The sequence below is a fragment of the Diceros bicornis genome, chromosome 10, assembly GCF_020826845.1.
Source record: "Diceros bicornis minor isolate mBicDic1 chromosome 10, mDicBic1.mat.cur, whole genome shotgun sequence".
Classification (NCBI taxonomy): Eukaryota; Metazoa; Chordata; class Mammalia; order Perissodactyla; family Rhinocerotidae; genus Diceros; species Diceros bicornis.
Window position 1 is genome coordinate 59428898 of NC_080749.1, and position 19274 is coordinate 59448171.

Here is a 19274-nt window from a genome sequence, read left to right on the forward strand (position 1 = left end):
CTGCAGTTATATAATGAATACATATATTCCTCCCTTCCTTCTTTCATTTATTCATTCATTCTACAAACATTTATTGAATATATAATCCAAGCACAGTGCTAGGCCCTAGGTATAGAAACATGTTCACAGTCTAATGAAGAAGACAAAAATGAAACACATAAGAGTTTTCCTTGAAACAGATCCTGTAGTAGAGGTAGATAGGCTCCAAGTTACAGGGGGTACTCAGAGGAGGACATGGTCAATAGCATAAATGGGGAGCGTTCCAGAAAAGTTTCAGAGAGCAATAATAATTTCCCCACTGTCAAATCTAACAGCAGATTCCTTAAACACGCTGCTGCTTCCAATGCTATTCAATACTACTGCCTTGAAATTTCTTTTCCCCAAACTTTTGTAATGGGACCCTGAATATTTTTGCCTCTAACTTTCCATGGCCCTTTTTCCAATTCCATTGATGGCACCTCTGTTCAAACCTTTTATTGTGGTTGTTTAATAGTAGTTGTTTCTTCTGGTTTGGGCCAGAGCTGCTTATTCTTCGTTGTGCATCAGAATTACTGCAAAAACTTTTCAACATACAAATGTCCCAGCCTTCCCTTGACTCTTTGGATTTGGGACCTGGATATATGAATCCTGTGTTTTATTTTTGACCTACCAGGTGACTCTGATGACAACCAGGTTGAGAACCACATACTTAGGCCTTCCTTCCTCTCACTATTCATTTTCACATCGTTCCTCTCATTAGTTTCCTGAAGCGCCTAGAGTTCTGGGCCTAGAAATAGTCAGCATACTGAGAATAACTGGAACAGGAAGTCACCATACCAGACTTCTCCACCCAGGATACCATAAGATCTATTCTACTGTGACCATTTGGAAGCTCAAAGCTGCCTCACACTCTTCCTCTCCTTAGTCACTTGTATAAGACCCTCTGGTCATCTATCCTCTTTATCATCTTCCTCTCACTGCCCTCCTTCCTTCTGGACTTCACAACTGTATCTCATGGAAATTCAGATTCATAGTAAACAAACTCTTCACTAATTCTCACACTCCACTACTTAAGTGAAGGCTGCTCATTTCCCCTAACCCTGATCTCTCCCATCCTAACAAAGCTTCTCAGTCAGCATCACCCTCTTGCTTCAGTCAAATTTATTAGAAGAGTGGCCTCCTCTTGCTATCTCTGCTGCTTCTTTTCACATTTGTTCATTAAACAACTGAAACTTGGTGTCCAGCATCACTGCTCCCCTGAAACTACTCTGGCAAATGATATCAGTGACCTCCAATCTGTCAAACATAAAGAACATTCCAATTCAAAACGGCACCCCTTTGACAATTATGTAATCAGATCAGTGGGACATCTATTTTTCTTATCCTAGAGGCTTTAAGGTTTGGGATTATCATTGACTTCCCTCACTCTCCGTGTAAAATAAATTATCTGATTTTATAGTGTCTTCTTTGCAATTTATTAATCCATCAAAAATGTATTTCTGTTATACATAATATTCTGTGTTAACTGCTATAACAAAGACTTTTAAATTTGACTCTCTTTACTTTCACACTCAGAACTCTAGTCTAAGTTCCAATGTTTATTAATAGCCCCCATACACATCTTTTAACTCCAGTGATTCCCCATTTGAGTCTACCCTACACATTGTTATAAAGGTAACCTTTCTCAAACTCTATTTTTATCAAAACTTTCCCCTACTTTAAGAACCCACTCTTGGACATCAAATCTAACTATGTAATCCCAGCATGTCCTGCCTTCCAGTCCAAGCCCTTATCCTCCATACCAGTCTTGATACTTCCTGGCAGGGTTCTTCACGTGCCCACATGTATCTTGTTTATACTTGTCTCAACAGCTTTGCTAACCCCATTGCCTGATCTGGAATGTCATTTTGACTCCTGATCTTTACCCATCACTTCCTTTGAGATCAAAATAAATACTCTCTTCTCTTGGCTGATGATTCTTGTATGAGCCATCTGTCAGCCTTTGTATATAGTTTTCCATATAATACCTTAAAATGGCTATGTTTTGAATATTAATCCTACCTCTTTCAATAAATTGAAGTGGCAGTGACATATACTGACCTAGTGACCCACTATAGGGACCCACAAACCATTGTGGAACCTAGGCAAAAGCCATTACTGAACTTCATTAGTAGTCTATTAAATGTAAATATTTCCTACCTAACAAGGTTGATGTGAGGATTAAGTACCTAATGCCAGCATGATGACTGACACATATTAGATGATCAACAGATAGTAACCATTATTACTTCTGCCAGCCTTTCAAGAGGTAGGAATTTCTCTTTATTATGTAATGTTTCATGCCCACAACCCTTTGTGCACCCAGTTCTAAGCTGTGTCCACAGAAGATGTCCTATAGCTATATATTGGGTTTCTAAGTTAATGATATAAATTCTGGTAACTACAGCAAAATCCTATTTGCAAGTTTGGCAGGTTTTTTGTAGAGGTTTAAACCTAATTTATTAAAAGGAATCTCTCATGATGACTAATGAATTGGTCAGGATGGGAATTTCAGGATTGAAAATGTTGTTTGGACACAGATATGGAGAACAGATTGGTAGTTACCAGAGGGGAAGGGTGTGGGGGAAGGGCAAAAGGGGTATAGAGGTATAAATGTATGGGGACAGATGGAAACTAGACTTTTAGTGAAGAACATGATGCAGTCTATACAGAAGCCGAAATATGATGTACACCCGAAATTTACATAATGTTACACGGTGTGACCTCAATAAAATTTTTTAAAAAAAGAAAATGTTGTTTGGTATTCCTGCGTCTAATATTTTTTGGAGGTCAGTTGTAAGTCTCAGGTAGTATTGGAAGCTTTTTTTGTTCCTGATGAAAAAGAAAATCCAGAATTGATAATGCTTTGTCTTCCTAACCTTGATTAATTATTCAACACTTTTTCCAGGTGGGTGGCTTAGTTCTGGAAAGCAGGCTTCACCAAGATTTAATTTTTACCTCATTTATGCAAGTAACAATATACAGACCATGATTCTTCTCCAAGCACAAAACATGAAATGACGATAAAATTGGTGGACCATTCAAGAGATCACATTTTTTCAGTAACCTTTGTATCCTCTCTTTTGTTTATTATTCAGAACTTAGGCCATCATCTACCACCATAAAGAAAAACCAGTCATATGTAAAATATTTATAAATGAAATAAGCAATGAAAGAAAAATTCTTAGTCCAAGTTTTACAAATATGCTAATGAAAGCATACCCTTGCATTGTATTATATATTCATCACTCAAATAACAAAATACACAATCTTTAATGATCTGTTAACCAACATTAAGCAAAATTAACCAAGGCATATTAACAGAACCCTTCCAGCTATTTTTAGAATCTGAATTGCATTTGGCCTCCCAGGTTATTATCACTATTAAGCAACATAACTATAAGAAGTCCACTGAGCAACATTTGAGCAATGGACGAAAAATGAACAACAAATTAATTATGTATAAAATTATTAATGAAACGTGCAATAACGCTTCCAGGACTCGCAAGCAGACAATTTACCATTTAATTACTGCCTTCTACTGTCAGCCTTTCAAACTGAATTAATACAAGGTTTCCTTTTCATTGTTTCAAAATGCTTACGTAATTCGTTTTAAAGAAATTACTTTTTCAAGCAAAATCCATTGCAATGGTTGCCAAACACAGTTACACACAAACATATTTTTTAAAATTTTATACCAGGAAAAATATTTCTACCCCGTGACACTGCCTAGGAACACTGCTTTATTAATTGCTTTGAAAATTTGCTGTTAGAAATATTTTGGCCTAGTTTTCTTTCATTTCTTGTCCCTGAAAGAAATCTCATCCCATAGTTATTCTTTTCAGGTCCTTCACACACGGGCTTGGTTATAATCAGACTTCTTCCGAGCTTAAAAATAAACAAACTATTTTCATTCCCAGAAGATTTCGTCTTCTTTACTCTCTAAATCTGCCCTGTCCAATACGGTAGCCTCTAGCCATTTGAAACGTACCTAGTTCAAATTGTGATGTGCTATAAATTTACCACATGTTGGGTTTTGAAGATTTAATACAAAAAAAAATTCAAATATCTCATTAATAGTTTTTACAATGATTACATGTTAAACGGTCATATTTTAGATATATTGGGGTAAATTAAACATTATTAAATTAATTTCACTTTTTTTTTATGTTTCTAATTGGGAGAGTTTTGGTAATTTATGGTTTTTCACAGAATTGGGTCCTTTCATCTAAGTTGTTGAATTTCTGTGCGTAGATTTGTTCATAGTACTCTCATATTACATTTTTAATGTTTGTGGAGTATAGAGCAATGCTCCATCTTTCACACCTAAAACTGGTAATTTTTGTCTTCTCTCCTTTTTCTTTTCTCAGTCCACCTAGAGGCTTATCAATTTTACTGACCTTTTCAAAGAAGCTTTCACTTCTCTATTGTTTTTCTGTTTTGAATTCCATTGATTTCTGCTCTTACTTTTATTTTTTCCTTCATTCTGCTTGCTTTGGTTTCAATTTGCTCCTATTTTTCTACTTTCTTAAGGTGAAAAACCTAGATTGTTGACTTGAGACATTCATCCTTTTCTGATATATGTATTTAATGCTCTAAAATTTATATGTGGCTATTAGAAAATTTTAAATTACATATGTGACTTGCATTTGTGATTTGCATTACATATTTCTATTTACTGCTGCTGTAAGAAGTACAACACATTATCAAAGCGCTTTCTTTCCAACACATTAATAAAAGTTTGATAGCCTATGGGAACACTGAAGCAGAGAATCTCAGGCTCAGAAATCAGTCAGCAATAGCCTGGGTGGTTTGGGTTTCTCTAGTTCCAATTATGTAAAAACTTGGGATGTGTTTTGAGTTGAAACTTAAAGTAAAAAAACGTGTCCTGTGAAACTGAATTTGAGAGCTTGTGGTTTTTCAGAGTTCGCTGTCTCCTGACAGAGTAATTAAGATTTGTTTTAAGAAAATCGGGTAGCCATCTGTGTCATATGAGCTATGGAGCTGAAAGGTGACACCGCTCTCTCACTTTCTCTGTCTTCTCATTTCACTGGCTTGACTCAGTGCCTGAAGTTTATACCATGGAAGCCCCCATTACTGGTTCTCTGACCTGAAACCTAGGCTTTGGTTTCCTCGCTCTGCCGTGAACTTCCCACCACCCTGTCTGCAGGACCAAGTAGTGGGGAGAATAGAGGGAGAAAGAAAAGCGATGTGAATTCACAGCAAGCCCTGGAGCAGAGCTTCGTCAGAGAGAGGTTTCCCCTCTCTCAGAGGTGTAGGCACCTGCCTGGCTGCCTCCACCGTCAACATCACCACTGTCTTTGGGGGATTGCCTGGGCTGGGGCAGAGACAATAGAAAAACAAGAGGCAAAAACGAAAGCAGGGTATATTCCCCCGCTCTGTCTGACCCATGGAAGTCCTCATTCTACTGCTCAGACATGAAAGAGAGACTTTTCTGGAGTTTTTCCTGTACACATCAGTGCATAATTCAGGGTGTGGACTTGCCTTTGAATCTAAGCTGGGCAATATCGGAGGGAGGAAGAAACAACAACACTGCTGGTTTGATGATATTTGGAATTCTGATGTTTCCCTAATCTACCTGCTAGCCTTTACTTTTTGTATCCTCAGCATACACACATTCTGCCAGGGTTTGTAGTTGCATTTAATGGAGACAGGGTGGAGGGTGTTTATTCCACCTGGCCTGGAACTGGAACCAGCATTCCATTTTAAGGCAATTAAAAAAGAAAAAAAGAGGGCCAGCCCCGTGGCTTTGCGGCCAAGTGCGCACGCTCCGCTGCTGGCGGCCGGGGTTCGGATCCTGGGCACGCACCGACGCACCGCTTCTCCGGCCATGCTGAGGCCACGTCCCACGTACAGCAACTAGAAGGATGTGCAGCTATGACATACAACTATCTACTGGGGCTTTGGGGGGAAAAAAAAATAAATAAAATCTAAAAAAAAAAAAGAAAAAAAGAAAAAATTTCTAATCTTACACAAGTCCCTGAACTTCAAATACATGGTAGGAGGGGGTTAGAGGATACAGGCAATTTGGAAGGCAGGGAAAACCATAGAATCGGAAGTTTGCCTTATTTTCCTGAAGACTAATAGCTAGATGAACTAGTCATGAGAATGATATAGCCATGCCATTTGAAAAACTCTTGAGTTTTACACATTTATACGTTATAATATATGTAAGATAAATCACACTTTTGGTTACATTTAGAAAAGATATGCTCTTGGTTAAGTACACTAAATACTTACATCTTTTCTAGAGCAGAAGGATCTGTTGCCATCTAGATAGAGTGAAAAAGGGATACTTTTATTCTAACATTTAACCTAACTCAGCAGTACTGAAGATTGGGAGTGGGAGTGAGTGGGTGCTTGGCTACCATCCTACCTCTGCCACCCCTCATTTATATTTCTTGATCTCAGAGTTTTGTTCTGTCACTCCAAATCTCAGACTAAGAATCTTTTGTCGTAACTAATAAGGACTATGGGTTCTACTTTCTATGGAAAACTTTTTTTTTTTTTTTTGGCTGAGGAAGATTCGCCCTGAGCTAACATCTGTTGCCAATCTTTCTCTTTTTTTTTTTTTGTGGTTGATGAAGATTAGCCCTGAGCTAACATCTGTGCCAATCTTCCTCTATTTTGTATGTGGGTCACCACCACAGCATGGCTGAGAAGTGGTGTAGGTCCGTGCCCAGGATCCGAACCCTCAAACCTGGGCTGCTGGAGCAAAGCATGCTGAACTTAACCACCAGGCCACAGGGCTGGCCCCTGGAAAACTTTTGTTTGTAGATTTATATTTTAAAGAAGGACTACTTTCTAAATAATAGCTTGGAGGCTACAGGTCTATGATCTCAAAAATGCTGGTTGTGATTCTAACTTTTGACCCAGATTTCAAATAGGAATGTATTTGGTGACAAATAATATAAAGCCCAACCAACACAGGCTTAACCACCTCAGAGTTTATCTACGTCACAACAAGAAGCCTGGAGCTCAGCACAATCTTCCACAGGATGAAAGAATTGACTGATCAACTTATAAATTTATTCCCCTATTGTTGGGCATTATTTTGTTTCCAGTTAGGTTATTCTATTAAAAACATGAAAAGATCCTCAATGTCATAGCAAAAGCATCTTCCTATCTATATCTTTACTAGTGCTTTCATTTCCAAGGAGAGATTCCCGGAAGTGAGGTTGCTGAGTCAGAGGATGTGAGCATTTTACATTTTAATGCTACTGTCAATTTCCAAAATGATCGTGTCAATCCAAATTCTCACCAACAGTATGGTAGAATGCCCCTTTTCTCACATTCTCACCATCATTAGATATCATCAATATTTTGAATTTTTAATGGTATATTAGGCAAATAATGGTATACCTTTTTATTATCATTTGCTTTCATTTCCCAGGCCATTACTGATGTTGAGCATCCTTTTACATGTTTATTGGCAATTTTCCTCTCTTCTGTGAGTTGTCTATTTTTAATTGATTTTACTGGTTTATTTGTCTTTCTATAATTTTTATTTATTTACTTTTCCCCCAAAGCCCCAGTAGTATTTATCTTTCTTATAAATATGAAGGATTATAACCCTTTGACTGTCATATAAATTGCAAACGTTTTTCTCCCAGTCTATCGTTTGTCCTTTAAATTGGGTCTATGGTGTCTGGAAAACTCATGTTCATCTCCAGGACAGCTCAAATATCACTTTCTCTGTTAACCTTCCCTGGTTTCCCCAGCAGAATTAGTCATTCCTTCCATAATACACCCATAATATTTTATGCATTTCCCTGTGTGCTGAATTATAACTATAAACCTTGTCCTGATTAAGAAAGTACATCAAAATGCAAGTCAAACAGGCTAAAACAATAATAGGTATAACTTTGAATCTGCTTTCATTTTTTCCAAGAGTAAATCATTCACAAACTTCAGAATTCTCTTTTTACTTATCATGAGTACTATCACACCACCTTTCATTTTAGAGAATCTTAGTTTCACTTTTCTAGTATCTCCCCATAAAAACCCTGTTTTCTTCTGCCTGTGGCTTTTCATTCATGAGTGCTGCTTTCAAAATCCCGAGAGGATGCCACCATTGCTGTTGGCCTCTGCTCCAGTTATCTGTTGCTGTGTGACAAGCCACCCCAAATTCAAGTGGCCTAAAACAACAATGATTTATTTTGTTCATGAGTCTCAACTTGGACAGTGTGTAGTGGGGAAGATTTGTCTGCTCCACACAGGTCAGCCGGGAAGCTCAATTGGGCTTGGAGAATCTACTTCCAAGATGGCTCACTCACATGACTGCAAGTTGGTTGGCTGTTAGCTGGATCTCAGCCAGAGCTATTGCTGGGAGCCTCAGGTCTCCTCCACATGGGCCTCTCTACAGTGCTGCTTGACTTGCTCACAAGTTGGTTGGGTTTCAAGAGCGACTATTTGAAATTACAGGAAGTAAAAGCAGCCAATCTCTTGAGCCTGGGCCCAGAAACTGCACAGTATCATCTATGATGTATTCTCTTGGTCAAAGCAGTTTCAGAATGTGTCCAGTTTTAAGGGTAGGGACATAGACTCCACTTCTCAATGCAAGGAGTGCCAAAGAATTTACAATCATCTTTAATCTACCACAATCTTCCTGTGTACTGGGTTCTTGCATAGTTGTCAAAAGAATTGTCAGTATTTTCTATAACCAAGCCATGCCCTCTTTCCTGCAGAAGTGTGGAGGATGCCTCTCTTTCTTGCCAACTCTGGGTCACTTGGTGTCCCAGCCACAAAGCAATATGGTGGGTGCCTCATGTTTGCCACAAGCCCTTCAGCTTCTGTCAAGGAGCCCCACATTGGCTGCTGAACCAAAACGGGGATAAGATAAAGAGTACCCTCTCCAAGTTTTTTATTTTTCAGTCTCTGTGCCTACAAGATTTTCTCCTTATAGAATTCCTTCCCCTCGAGTAAATCAACTCACACTAACATTTCATTAGGTCTGGTCATACTCTGAACTGCTGCTTAGCTGGAACTAATAACAAATTATATGTGATATTTGCAGTATTAATGTGCCTTAACTCCATGTCTGACAAGCCTATTGTCATGGCTCTCTAGCCCTTCTTAAACCAACTTCTTTTATAACAATAACATTTTAGAAGATTGCCTATGGCACTTTCCAAATCTAAAGAACACTATTCAAATTTTATTTCACTCCACATTTCCATACTATTCACTGAAACTGTCCCTCTAGGAAAAGAATCACCCTCTAGACTATGAAAGCGGCAAGTGACGCAGCGAAAATCACTAGGAAGTTTTGCTGTTTCATAGTGGTGGGAATGCTATTTTTGTTTTTTAATGGAAAAAGTTCTCCACTTCGAAAAGCCTAAAGCAGAAACTAAACTACCTACTAGTTCCCACTCCCCCAGGATCCCTGCATTGTTCCCACCTTATTTCCATGACTTTCTTTAAAATGATCAGTGAAAAATAAGACAGGTACTTTACATGCATGGAACACTAAGACACAGATCCCTTTGATCAATTAAGTGTTGGAATTTGGAAAGTGCCAATTAATCTCACCTCTCTCTTCTCAAGATTCCAAATCAACTGAAAAATAGACATCAAGGTTAGATGTGGATCAAGTTATCCTCTCTTATTACTGGTAAAGCTGGACTGGAATATGGGGTTCACTTGGCTTTCTACTTTTTCTCCCTAAAATCTAGTCCTTGGGGCCTGCCTGTGGAGAGAGTTGGGTCTGAGGCACAGACATGTATTCGGCCGCCCTGGGTCAGACTGTGGCCTGCCTCTGCCAGGCAGAGACATCTGACCAGGTCAGCAGAAGCAGAGAGAGTCAAGAACCTGCAGCCCATGAGCAGTCAGGGTCTGCAGGGAGAGCCCTTGAGGCTGCTGTCCCATAGCAGTCACTTTTCTCCTAGTCTCACCAACTGGGTAACACAGCCCCCCTCACACCTGTAGGGAAGAGAAAGGGAGGAGAAGAGATGGGTGGAAGCCCCTTTCCCAACATTTCTGAGAGCAGAATTTTCTAACTTGTGAATCTATAGGAGTACAGGGAAAGAGAGAAAATTGATCTCCTATATGAAGTAGACATTTAGGGTAAAACACTGCTATGACACAGATAATATAAAACAAATTAGTCCCCTTCCAATTCTGTCCTAAAGGGTTTCATCACATTCACAACACACATGCTATAAAATTTTCTCTAATTTTTAAATATATATAATTCAAGTCACACAGCTTTACTTTATTAAAATACACTCTTAAAGGACATTATCAAGAAAGTGAAAAGACAACCTACAGAATGAGAGAAAATATTTGGAAATATTCTATCTGATAAGGGATTAATATCTAGAATATATGAAGAACTCTTACAACTCAACAACAAAAACCAAACAAACTGATTAAAAAATGGGCAAAAGACTTGAATGGACATTTCTCCAAAGAAGATAGACGATTGTCCAGTAAGCACATGAAAAGATGCTTATCATTAGTCATTAGGGAAATACAAGTCAAAACCACTATGAGATACCACTTCACATCTAGTAGGATGGCTACAATAAAAACAAACAGGTTCCAGCCCCGTGGCATAGTGGTTAAGTTCGGCACACTCAGTGGACCTACAACACTAGTCAGCCATGCAGTGGCAGTGACCCACATACAAAATAGAGGAAGACCAGCATAGATGTTAGCTCAGGGCTAATCATCCTCAAGTAAAAAAAGAGGAAGATTGGCAACAGATGTTAGCTCAGAGCAAGTCTTCCTCAGCAAAAAACAACAATAGCAACAAAAAAAAAAAAAAAAAAACAGAAAATAACAAGTTTTGGCAAGGATGTGGAGAAATTGGAACACTTGTACATTGCTGGTGGGAATACAATATGATGCAGCGGCTGTGAAAAACATTTTGGTGTTTTCTCAAAAAGTTAAGCATAGAAATGCCATATGACTGAATTCCATTCCTAGGTATATATTTAAAAGAATTGAAAACAGGTACTCAAACAGATACTTGTTTGCCAATGTTCATTGTAGCTTTATTCACAATAGCTGAAAAGTGGAGACAATCCAAGTGCCCATGGATGGATGCATGGATAAATAAAATGTGGTATATCCATACAATGGGATATTAGTCAATCATAAAAAGGAATGAAGTTCATGCTACAATATGGATGAAGCTTGAAAATATTATATGCTAAGTGAAATAAGCCAGACACAAAAGGACAAATATTATGTGATTCCATTTATACAAGGTACCTAAAATAGATAAATTTGTAGAGTCAAAGAGTAGAGTAGAGGTTACCAGAGAAGAAAGAAATGGAAGTCATCACTTAATGAGTACAGAGTTTCTGTTTGGGATGATGGAAATGTTCAGGAAACAGAAACACAACATTGTGAATGTAATTAATGCCACTGAATTACACACTTAAAAATGGTTAAAATGGCAAATTTTTTGGTATGTATATTTTACCACAATAAAAAGAAATTTAAATAATGTATTCTTAGTAAATACTCCAGTTTACAGAAAACCACACTATTCCTTAAGGCAAGTTTTATTTTTTTTATTATTTTTTTTCCCCCCAAAGCCCCAGTAGATAGTTGTATGTCATAGCTGCACATCCTTCTAGTTGCTGTATGTGGGACACGGCCTCAGCATGGCTGGGGAAGCGGTGCGTCGGTGCGCGCCCAGGATCGAACCCGGGCCGCCAGCAGCGGAGCGTGCGCACTTAACCACTAAGCCACGGGGCCCGCCCAAGGCAAGTTTTAATAAGACATTTAGCTTTACTACTAATATATTTTGACTGTAGTCCATTCATTTCTATCTAAGTAAACAGAAATAGGACAAAAATAAGCATTCTTTGGGTCAGAGATTTAGTCATAATCAGGGAACCAATAAATTTATGAGTCAAATCAGAGGTGAAATTTTTTAGTATTTATACCCTAAAGGCTCATTTTTCACTAAATGCTACTATCACATGTTAACAAATACAAGAGCCAGTGGCCAGCGGTTTTCTTGGTTCTTAGAGTTAAAATCCCTTTGGACAATAGCAATGTAGTTAGTTGCAAGACAGATGCTGAGGGGAAAAACATTCTCGGCAACATCCCTTAGGTATTTTCAACTCCTCTTTCCCTCCTTGAACCACTTGAGGATGTAATGTCAATAGTGGCCACAGGCAGATCTTCTTTACCTGCCTTAAATCTCCGTCTTCTCTTTCCCGAACTTCTAATTTCTTATTAGAAATAATTTGAATATGGTTTGGGAATCTAGATATCTGTTGGGAGTTAATGCTTTTTCACATGATTATGTTTTCCCCACTAAAAATAGGAAAATATTTTTTCTCTGGACACTCCACTGGAATTGTTAAGTGCACTGCTGAAAGGAAAATAAGATCTCTGGGGTATAGACATTACCAACATCAGAAACACTCATAAAAACTCTGTTTCCAGAATCTTTCCCTTTAGTCTAAATTACTAGTATTTGAGATAATTTTCAATGGAAGACATAAAATAGCTTTCCTATCAAATTAAACATCCAAATTACTCTGATATATTAATTATTAACAGAACAATTATGCCACTTTTTCTTTTAAAAGCAGCAGGCACTTCCATATATCATTGCATTTCTCTCTCAAATTTCCTTTTTAGGTGTTTGAGGGTAACTGTTAATATCATAATTTTTCAAATAAAGAACCTGAGACCAGAGAGGCTAACTGCTTTGCCCAAATCAGAGTAGACTCAGCAATGCATCCCATAATCTCCCGACATCCCTTACAGAGCCTTCTTCTTTATAATTAGAACACATTGCAGGGCCCTGTGCATAGGAAAAGGACTGGAATGAACACTAAATATTAAATATTATTGGCTTATTGAACTACTAATAGCCCTATCACTCAAAAGTTCATATTAAAACTAACTTGGGGGCTGGCCCCGTGGCTTAGCAGTTAAGTGCGTGTGCTCTGCTGCTGGTGGCCTGGGTTTGGATCCCAGGCGCGAACCGACGTACCGCTTCTCTGGCCATGCTGAGGCCGCGTCCCACATACAGCAACTAGAAGGATGTGCAACTATGACATACAACTATCTACTGGGGCTTTGGGGGGAAAAAAAAGGAGGAGGATTGGCAATAGATGTTAGCTCAGAGCCAGTCTTCCTCAGCAAAAAGAGGAGGATTAGCATGGATGTTAGCTCAGGGCTGATCTTCCTCACAAAAAAAAAAAACTAACTTGGATCTAACAATTTTGTTCTAGAGGTTAAGTTGTGCCTACCCTGACAGCATAGTAACTAGTAAATTGGTTGAATTAGTGATCTATCCATTTGCAATATGGAATTCACATTTTTGTTATTTTAAAAAGTGTTTTGTCAGCAAATCTGGAACAGACTTCAAATAGCTTGGTTTTTTTTCCTAACCAATAACATTGGAAGATGATGCTCCTGCTTAAAATTTCTTGGGTGTGGGTGGCTGGATTGATAGTGATGGGTGGGATTGGGGAAGATACGGGAGATGAACATTAAGAAGCTGTGGCTAGAGCCTATGTGATGCCAAAAGGCCTTTTTACTTGAGACCTTTTGTTCTTAGACCTGCATACAGAGAGGGAGAATGCTCCCATGATCCCGTGGCACATTATGGTGAGATCCACAAAAGATATAAAGCTTTGATCCATCCTCTCCCCTCATTTTACAGAGAAAAAGCCTGAAGCCCAGAGGCTAGTCCATAGCCAGAAGACTGGCACACAAGGACAGCAAGACTTTAGAATCCAGAACCACAAGCACCTTCTGAGGGTAGGTCTTGTTAAACGGAAAACCCTTTTCTGCTGAGCTCCTGGGTGCATTGAGGTATGCAAATTTGAGCATAGTGGCTGAAGAGAACTGAACTGCTCTGCCTAACAAAGGGTTCTCCCTGAAGTTGTGGGCCTGGACTGGAATAGGGTTGGGGAGAAAAGAGAGGTAGACTGAGAGACCCAGTCTGCCACGAGCTTCCCCCCTAAATACCCACAATTCATCAGTAGACCTGAATTGCTGGCTGAGCACAAATTATTAGTGGGACCTGGGGATGGGATGTAGTTTCAAGTCCAGGTTAACTTCAGCAGAAACAGTTGGCAGGTACATATGAAGGAACTAGGGGCACAGGAGACTATGAGAAAGTGAACCTCCAGGGATGGGCAGGAATTGTGATGAAGTGTTGGGTTTCTACAATTCATGGAATTGAGTTTTTTGTGTAGCAGCAGGACCTTGAGCTGTTAGCTGAATTACACTAGTCAGTGGCATAATTAATGCTAAAATATAGGTCTTTTAACTCCTGGTTCAATGCTCTTTCACATCATAATGAGTTTTTTTTAATATACAAAGGACTTCCTGGTGGCCGGGGATTTCTTGAAAGACAGCCCAGAGCCCAGAGCAAGGAGCTGTCTAAACAGGAGAATAAATTCTGGATTCTAATGGCACCCAGCTTCAGCACTAATTCTTTCTTTAACTTCTCAGTCAGCTACTTTTACTACTGTCCAATCAGAAAACCACTGTTGGTATATATCAGATGCAGATTAGATCTGCCTCTAAATCCAGGAAGCAAGTGTAAATTCCAGCCTAGAGTTCAAAGAAACCAGTAATATTAAACTACTAAAAACACGGAATATCTAGTCATTGCAGGCCTCTGAATCAAGCCTCTTTGATCTGAGTAAAGATACTCATTTGCCTACAAAGGTTATTACACACAGGATTGGCTATTACTCACAAGGCTGGATGCATCACAGGGCTTCATTCTCAAAAGGTGACACCACTTGGGTTGAATGCTCTACCTGTCATGGTCTTAAAATTCTTAATAATTTTACCTTTGAATTTCTGTTTTGTAGGTGAAGTCCAACAGAACAACAGAGTAATTGCTGGGGGACTGGAGCCTCATCTCGGAAGTGGTCCTGCCTCCCAGTGATAGAGTCTCTTTGCTGTCCTGTCTACTCTCCAGCCCTGCTCAGTGATCTTTGTCATCTGCACTGGCAGGGGTCAGGGCACAGCTTGGAAAAGGTTGGGGTCAGGTCCACACCCTGTGTACTGAGCGGTGGCTGGGGCCCAGCACATGGGAGGGTCTGCATTCACCCCACACATATCCCCATGACTGATAAAGCTAGACATTAAATAGCAGACAAAAACACCATGACAGATCAAGAAAAAGCTTTTTCTTGCTTTTTGAACAGGGGACCCCACATTTTCATTTTGCACTGGGCCTCACAAATTATGTAGCTGGCCCTGACTAGATACCTTATCTGGCAATCTCAAGCCAACATTACTTTTAGATTCTTAACTAAATAACCACAACATATTGGACTAATAACTCTGATTTTACTGAAAGTATTATTTGGTTTCAAGAACTCTTAATATTAAACACAAAATCAGATATTTTCAATGGTTTAACACAGGGAAAAAAAGCCTGTATATTATTCTTGCCAGCAGGTATCATTAACAATAGAAAGTTTAGATCTGTTGTTGTGACTTGACAGTATAATGCATGAAATGGAAAAATGATGGATTTTTTTTTTTCTTTCTTTACTGAGGCAGCCAGGAAAAAAGAAACCTACTTTTTTCTCCACAGTAAAAATATTATCACTCCATATTTTCTATCATGTTAGGGAAGGTTTCAAAAAATCTTGTTACTTCTCTCCAGTGCTGGTGTTTGCTCATAAATAACTATAGCATCTTTCCATTATCTATCTGGCACTATGTTAAAATAGCCATAGGCCAGTGACATCAGGGGAATCAAGAGGAAGTGCAAGAAATAGCTTTTTATTTCTTTTTAATTTTGTATCTGCTTCACATCTTAATGCCTTACCTTGAGCTTGGCCAAAAGAAGTTCATGATCGTGAAGAAGTTTTTTGGTTTCATCTTGACTGCTACCGATTTCTAGAAGATTAGGCTGTGATTCAGCCAATTGAAGCTGTACCCATTTGCCACACTAAAAATAAAAATGAAATAAAATGCACTTTTAGTTCCTCTTCTTCCTTCCCCTTCACCCTTCTCCTTTTTCTTTCTTTCTTTTTTTTTCATTTTTAGTTTCCATTTATACCATGAACACTATTCTTTCCACAGAGATGGCCTTACTTCAATTGAAATATAACAAGTCTAATATAAATCCATGCCCTGCCTTTTCTTTTTTTATTCTTACGATAAATTCTTTTTTCTTGGCAAATGGATTTAAATTAAAAATTTCCAAATGAGGACCACGTACAATAGATTATGTATTATTGAATATTACAAAATTACAAAATAATTCACATAATTGTACATTCTTTCACTCACAAAACCGAATTCCATAAATATAGTGAAATTTCACTTAGGCAAATAGGATGCAAACTTCACCATAGGGGAAAGGTTCTGTAAATGCAATTTAGGCTGATTAGTGTCTTTACATTGACCTTAGTGGTTCAACCAGAAAGAATAAACAGTAGATGAAGCAATTGATTTTTATCTTATTTCAAAGTTAAAACATAACATTTTCCAACTTCTGTTGTTGAGTATTCAATAAAGTATGCAGGAAAATGTCAACAAGATTAGACGTGTGTGAGAACTGCCATTTGAATGCAGCCAACTTGTTTCCCACACTCAGGACTCGTTCACTGCTCCAAGATATAATTCATCATTGCATTTCCCAAGGATTGCTTTTCTAAGAAGCGACAACTGATTAAGCAAGAGGAACTACTAACAGGCACGTGAACGTGGATGAGTGAATTGCCGACGAAAAATGAGAAACACACGTGTCTATTCTGGATTATTAGTGCCCTGAGACCATTTGGAAACAAGAAGCCCACACAGATCAGACACAGGCACTTCTATTCCTTTAAGACGGATTTTCCACTTTGAATAGCTTGGGGTTTATTTTATATGGGTTGGCGGTGAGGTAAGAGAGCTGGGAAGGGGAGACTGAGCGAACATGCTTAGAAACACGGTTCAGTTCAAATAAGAGTTTTCACTGTAATTTTAGAGGTTTTTCTTCTTACTGTCAATCTACCCTCTGATTCTCCTATAATTGACTCCATACACATTCTTCCTCACCCTGCCTCCCCAAAGAAATGTTTCAAATTGGAGGGAAAGAAAAGTTAACTTTTTTTAAAACAGTGAGTTTTCCTCTTTTCCCTCACTGCTGAAATTTGCAGTTACTCAAGCATCATGAAACCACATGAAAATTATCAGCTACTTATGCTTCAGGCTTCTTTCCATGTCCACTCATCGCCTTTGAAAAGACTAGAGGACAAGGGAGTGACCGAGTTCCCGTTTATGTGGGGCCGAGTCTCCACAGCACTAGGAAATCGCCCTCGGTAGAAACACTTTGCATTCTGTGATTCTAGAGTGAATCATTTTGCTCAATGTCAGGCGCTACTTTCCTGTTACAATTTTCACATTAACATAAAATTCTCAGCAATTAAGTGAAATTAAACAGGCCTTGTTGTCCACCCTCTAACAAAAGGCCAGAAAAGTCATTCAATTAAGCCTGGTGGGGTCCTGAAAGTAACTGGCTGGTGAACGCAAGCTTGTTTGCCAAATTCCCTTCATTAAATACTGAATTCTTTAGGTGGTGAATTGTCTAAATCCAAGCATAATTCTTCAGGGGTTTTTGCAGGGCATTTTCTAGGAAATAAAGTCATGGCTGTCTTCTTCAACCTAAAGATGTGTTGTCATCTTTGCAAATGGGCAAATTGCTTAACATAAAACATGCAATAACCTTAAGCCCCAAGTGGCTTCAACTGCCTGCTGTTAGCAAATTGGACACATGCCCTTTTCACCTTCCCTGGCAGGGTCCTCATTCCCCCAACAATGTCACAAGGATTTACTAGTGCCTTTACCATGTCAAAATTAGTGCTGCGGAGGACACGTGTCAGAGCCTCTTATTAGGTGTTCCCTGTGCTCCATCATGCTCAAAATAATGCCACCCCTATCTGCTGCTTCCTCTTCCTTCCTCTATCAGAACCACTCTCAAAAATCACAAACATTTCACAGGTCCACTTGACTCATCAGCCTGGCAATCATGAACTTATAATCACGAATGCCTCCTCTTTAAAAACCAAATTGAAAGTATACGGTTGAGTTTTGTTTTTTTTTTAAATCAAGCTGCTGTAGATGTTTTCTAACTGAAAGAGAAACTCTAGTAACTGGCTGAAACTTCGTAGAGGTTTCTCTTAGTTGTCAACTTAAGAAAGCAATAAGATGTTCTTGCTGTGTTATATAGTCTACATGCTGCGTACTGCTGATGGTGTGGAATGTTCTTTAGGATTACCAACATACAGCAAGAAGCTGACAGTCTTTTTTCATAGAACAAAGAAAGTTGTTAGCTTACCTTTATGACAGCGATAACAATTTTGGAGTCCCCAGCCTGCACAGCTACAGAACTGACTGTTGTCGTAGAAAACTCCACATCAGGACTTCCTTGGCTGGACATGGTACTTTAGAACCAGAGTTTATACTTTGGGCAGCCTCTGTACAGATGTGTGTCTGCTGGTCATTTCAGAAGGCAACCACCGGGGTTACTTGGATTCATTCAGGGAAAGAGCTCAGCTCACACTGATTACTCTGCCAAAAGGAAAGAACAGGAGGTTAAAAATAGACAACCCCATTGAGTTTATCATGAGAGAGAGAGAGGAGAGAACGGGAGAGAATCGCCACACCCCTAGTATGGTAACACTAAGTGCCGGTTATTTCTGCCATTATCTTAAATGCGGAGGGCAGCTTCTAGCTCTCTGCCTATCGGCTGATGTTTGATAGCAAATGGAAAAAAAATCACATCCTGACAACCCAAATTAGTTTTGCCATTGAAACTATACAGTTATGGTGGACTTTGAAACTAGCCAGTCATTGACCTGGATATCAATCTTTTCAAGATTTTTGAAGTCTCCCTCATGCAAAGAAAACTCCCAAAAGTGTACCTTAAAAATAAGTTCTGGTATTTGTCTTGGGATTAAGCCACAAAACTGTTTGAAATACATTTTTAGATTAATCTGCTCTTCTAAAACTCACTGCCTTTTGTCAAAGGAAGTTTATACAGAATGGTCACATTTTCTCAAAGCCTCAGATTTCTTACGAACATTTAAAAAATATTTCAAGCAGTATTTATCAATAGACATCTATCATTTCAGGATTTCCTTGTAACTACTGTACTTCACTGAACAGCATTTTCAAATTCAAACTACTAGGAAGTAACACACTTTGCAGTTGCCATTTAATTGCAACAAGAAAAAGTTTTTTGTTTAATTAAAGGTTAACACTATGTATATTTTGCTACAATTTACAAAAAAGGGTAA

At 38.7% G+C, this 19274-nt stretch overlaps 1 protein-coding gene across 1 annotated transcript in view; it reads right to left on the minus strand.

Moving 5' to 3' along the window:
• Window positions 1-18415, minus strand: part of CCDC141 (coiled-coil domain containing 141) — a 192082-nt gene extending 173667 nt beyond the window's left edge. The window contains exons 1-2 of the mRNA XM_058549342.1: window positions 18314-18415; window positions 15815-15937 (exon numbers count right to left, since the gene is read on the minus strand). Coding sequence (XP_058405325.1) covers window positions 15815-15937; window positions 18314-18415 — 225 coding nt within the window. The remainder of the gene's footprint in view (window positions 1-15814; window positions 15938-18313) is intronic.
• Between the last annotated feature and the right edge of the window lie 859 nt (window positions 18416-19274).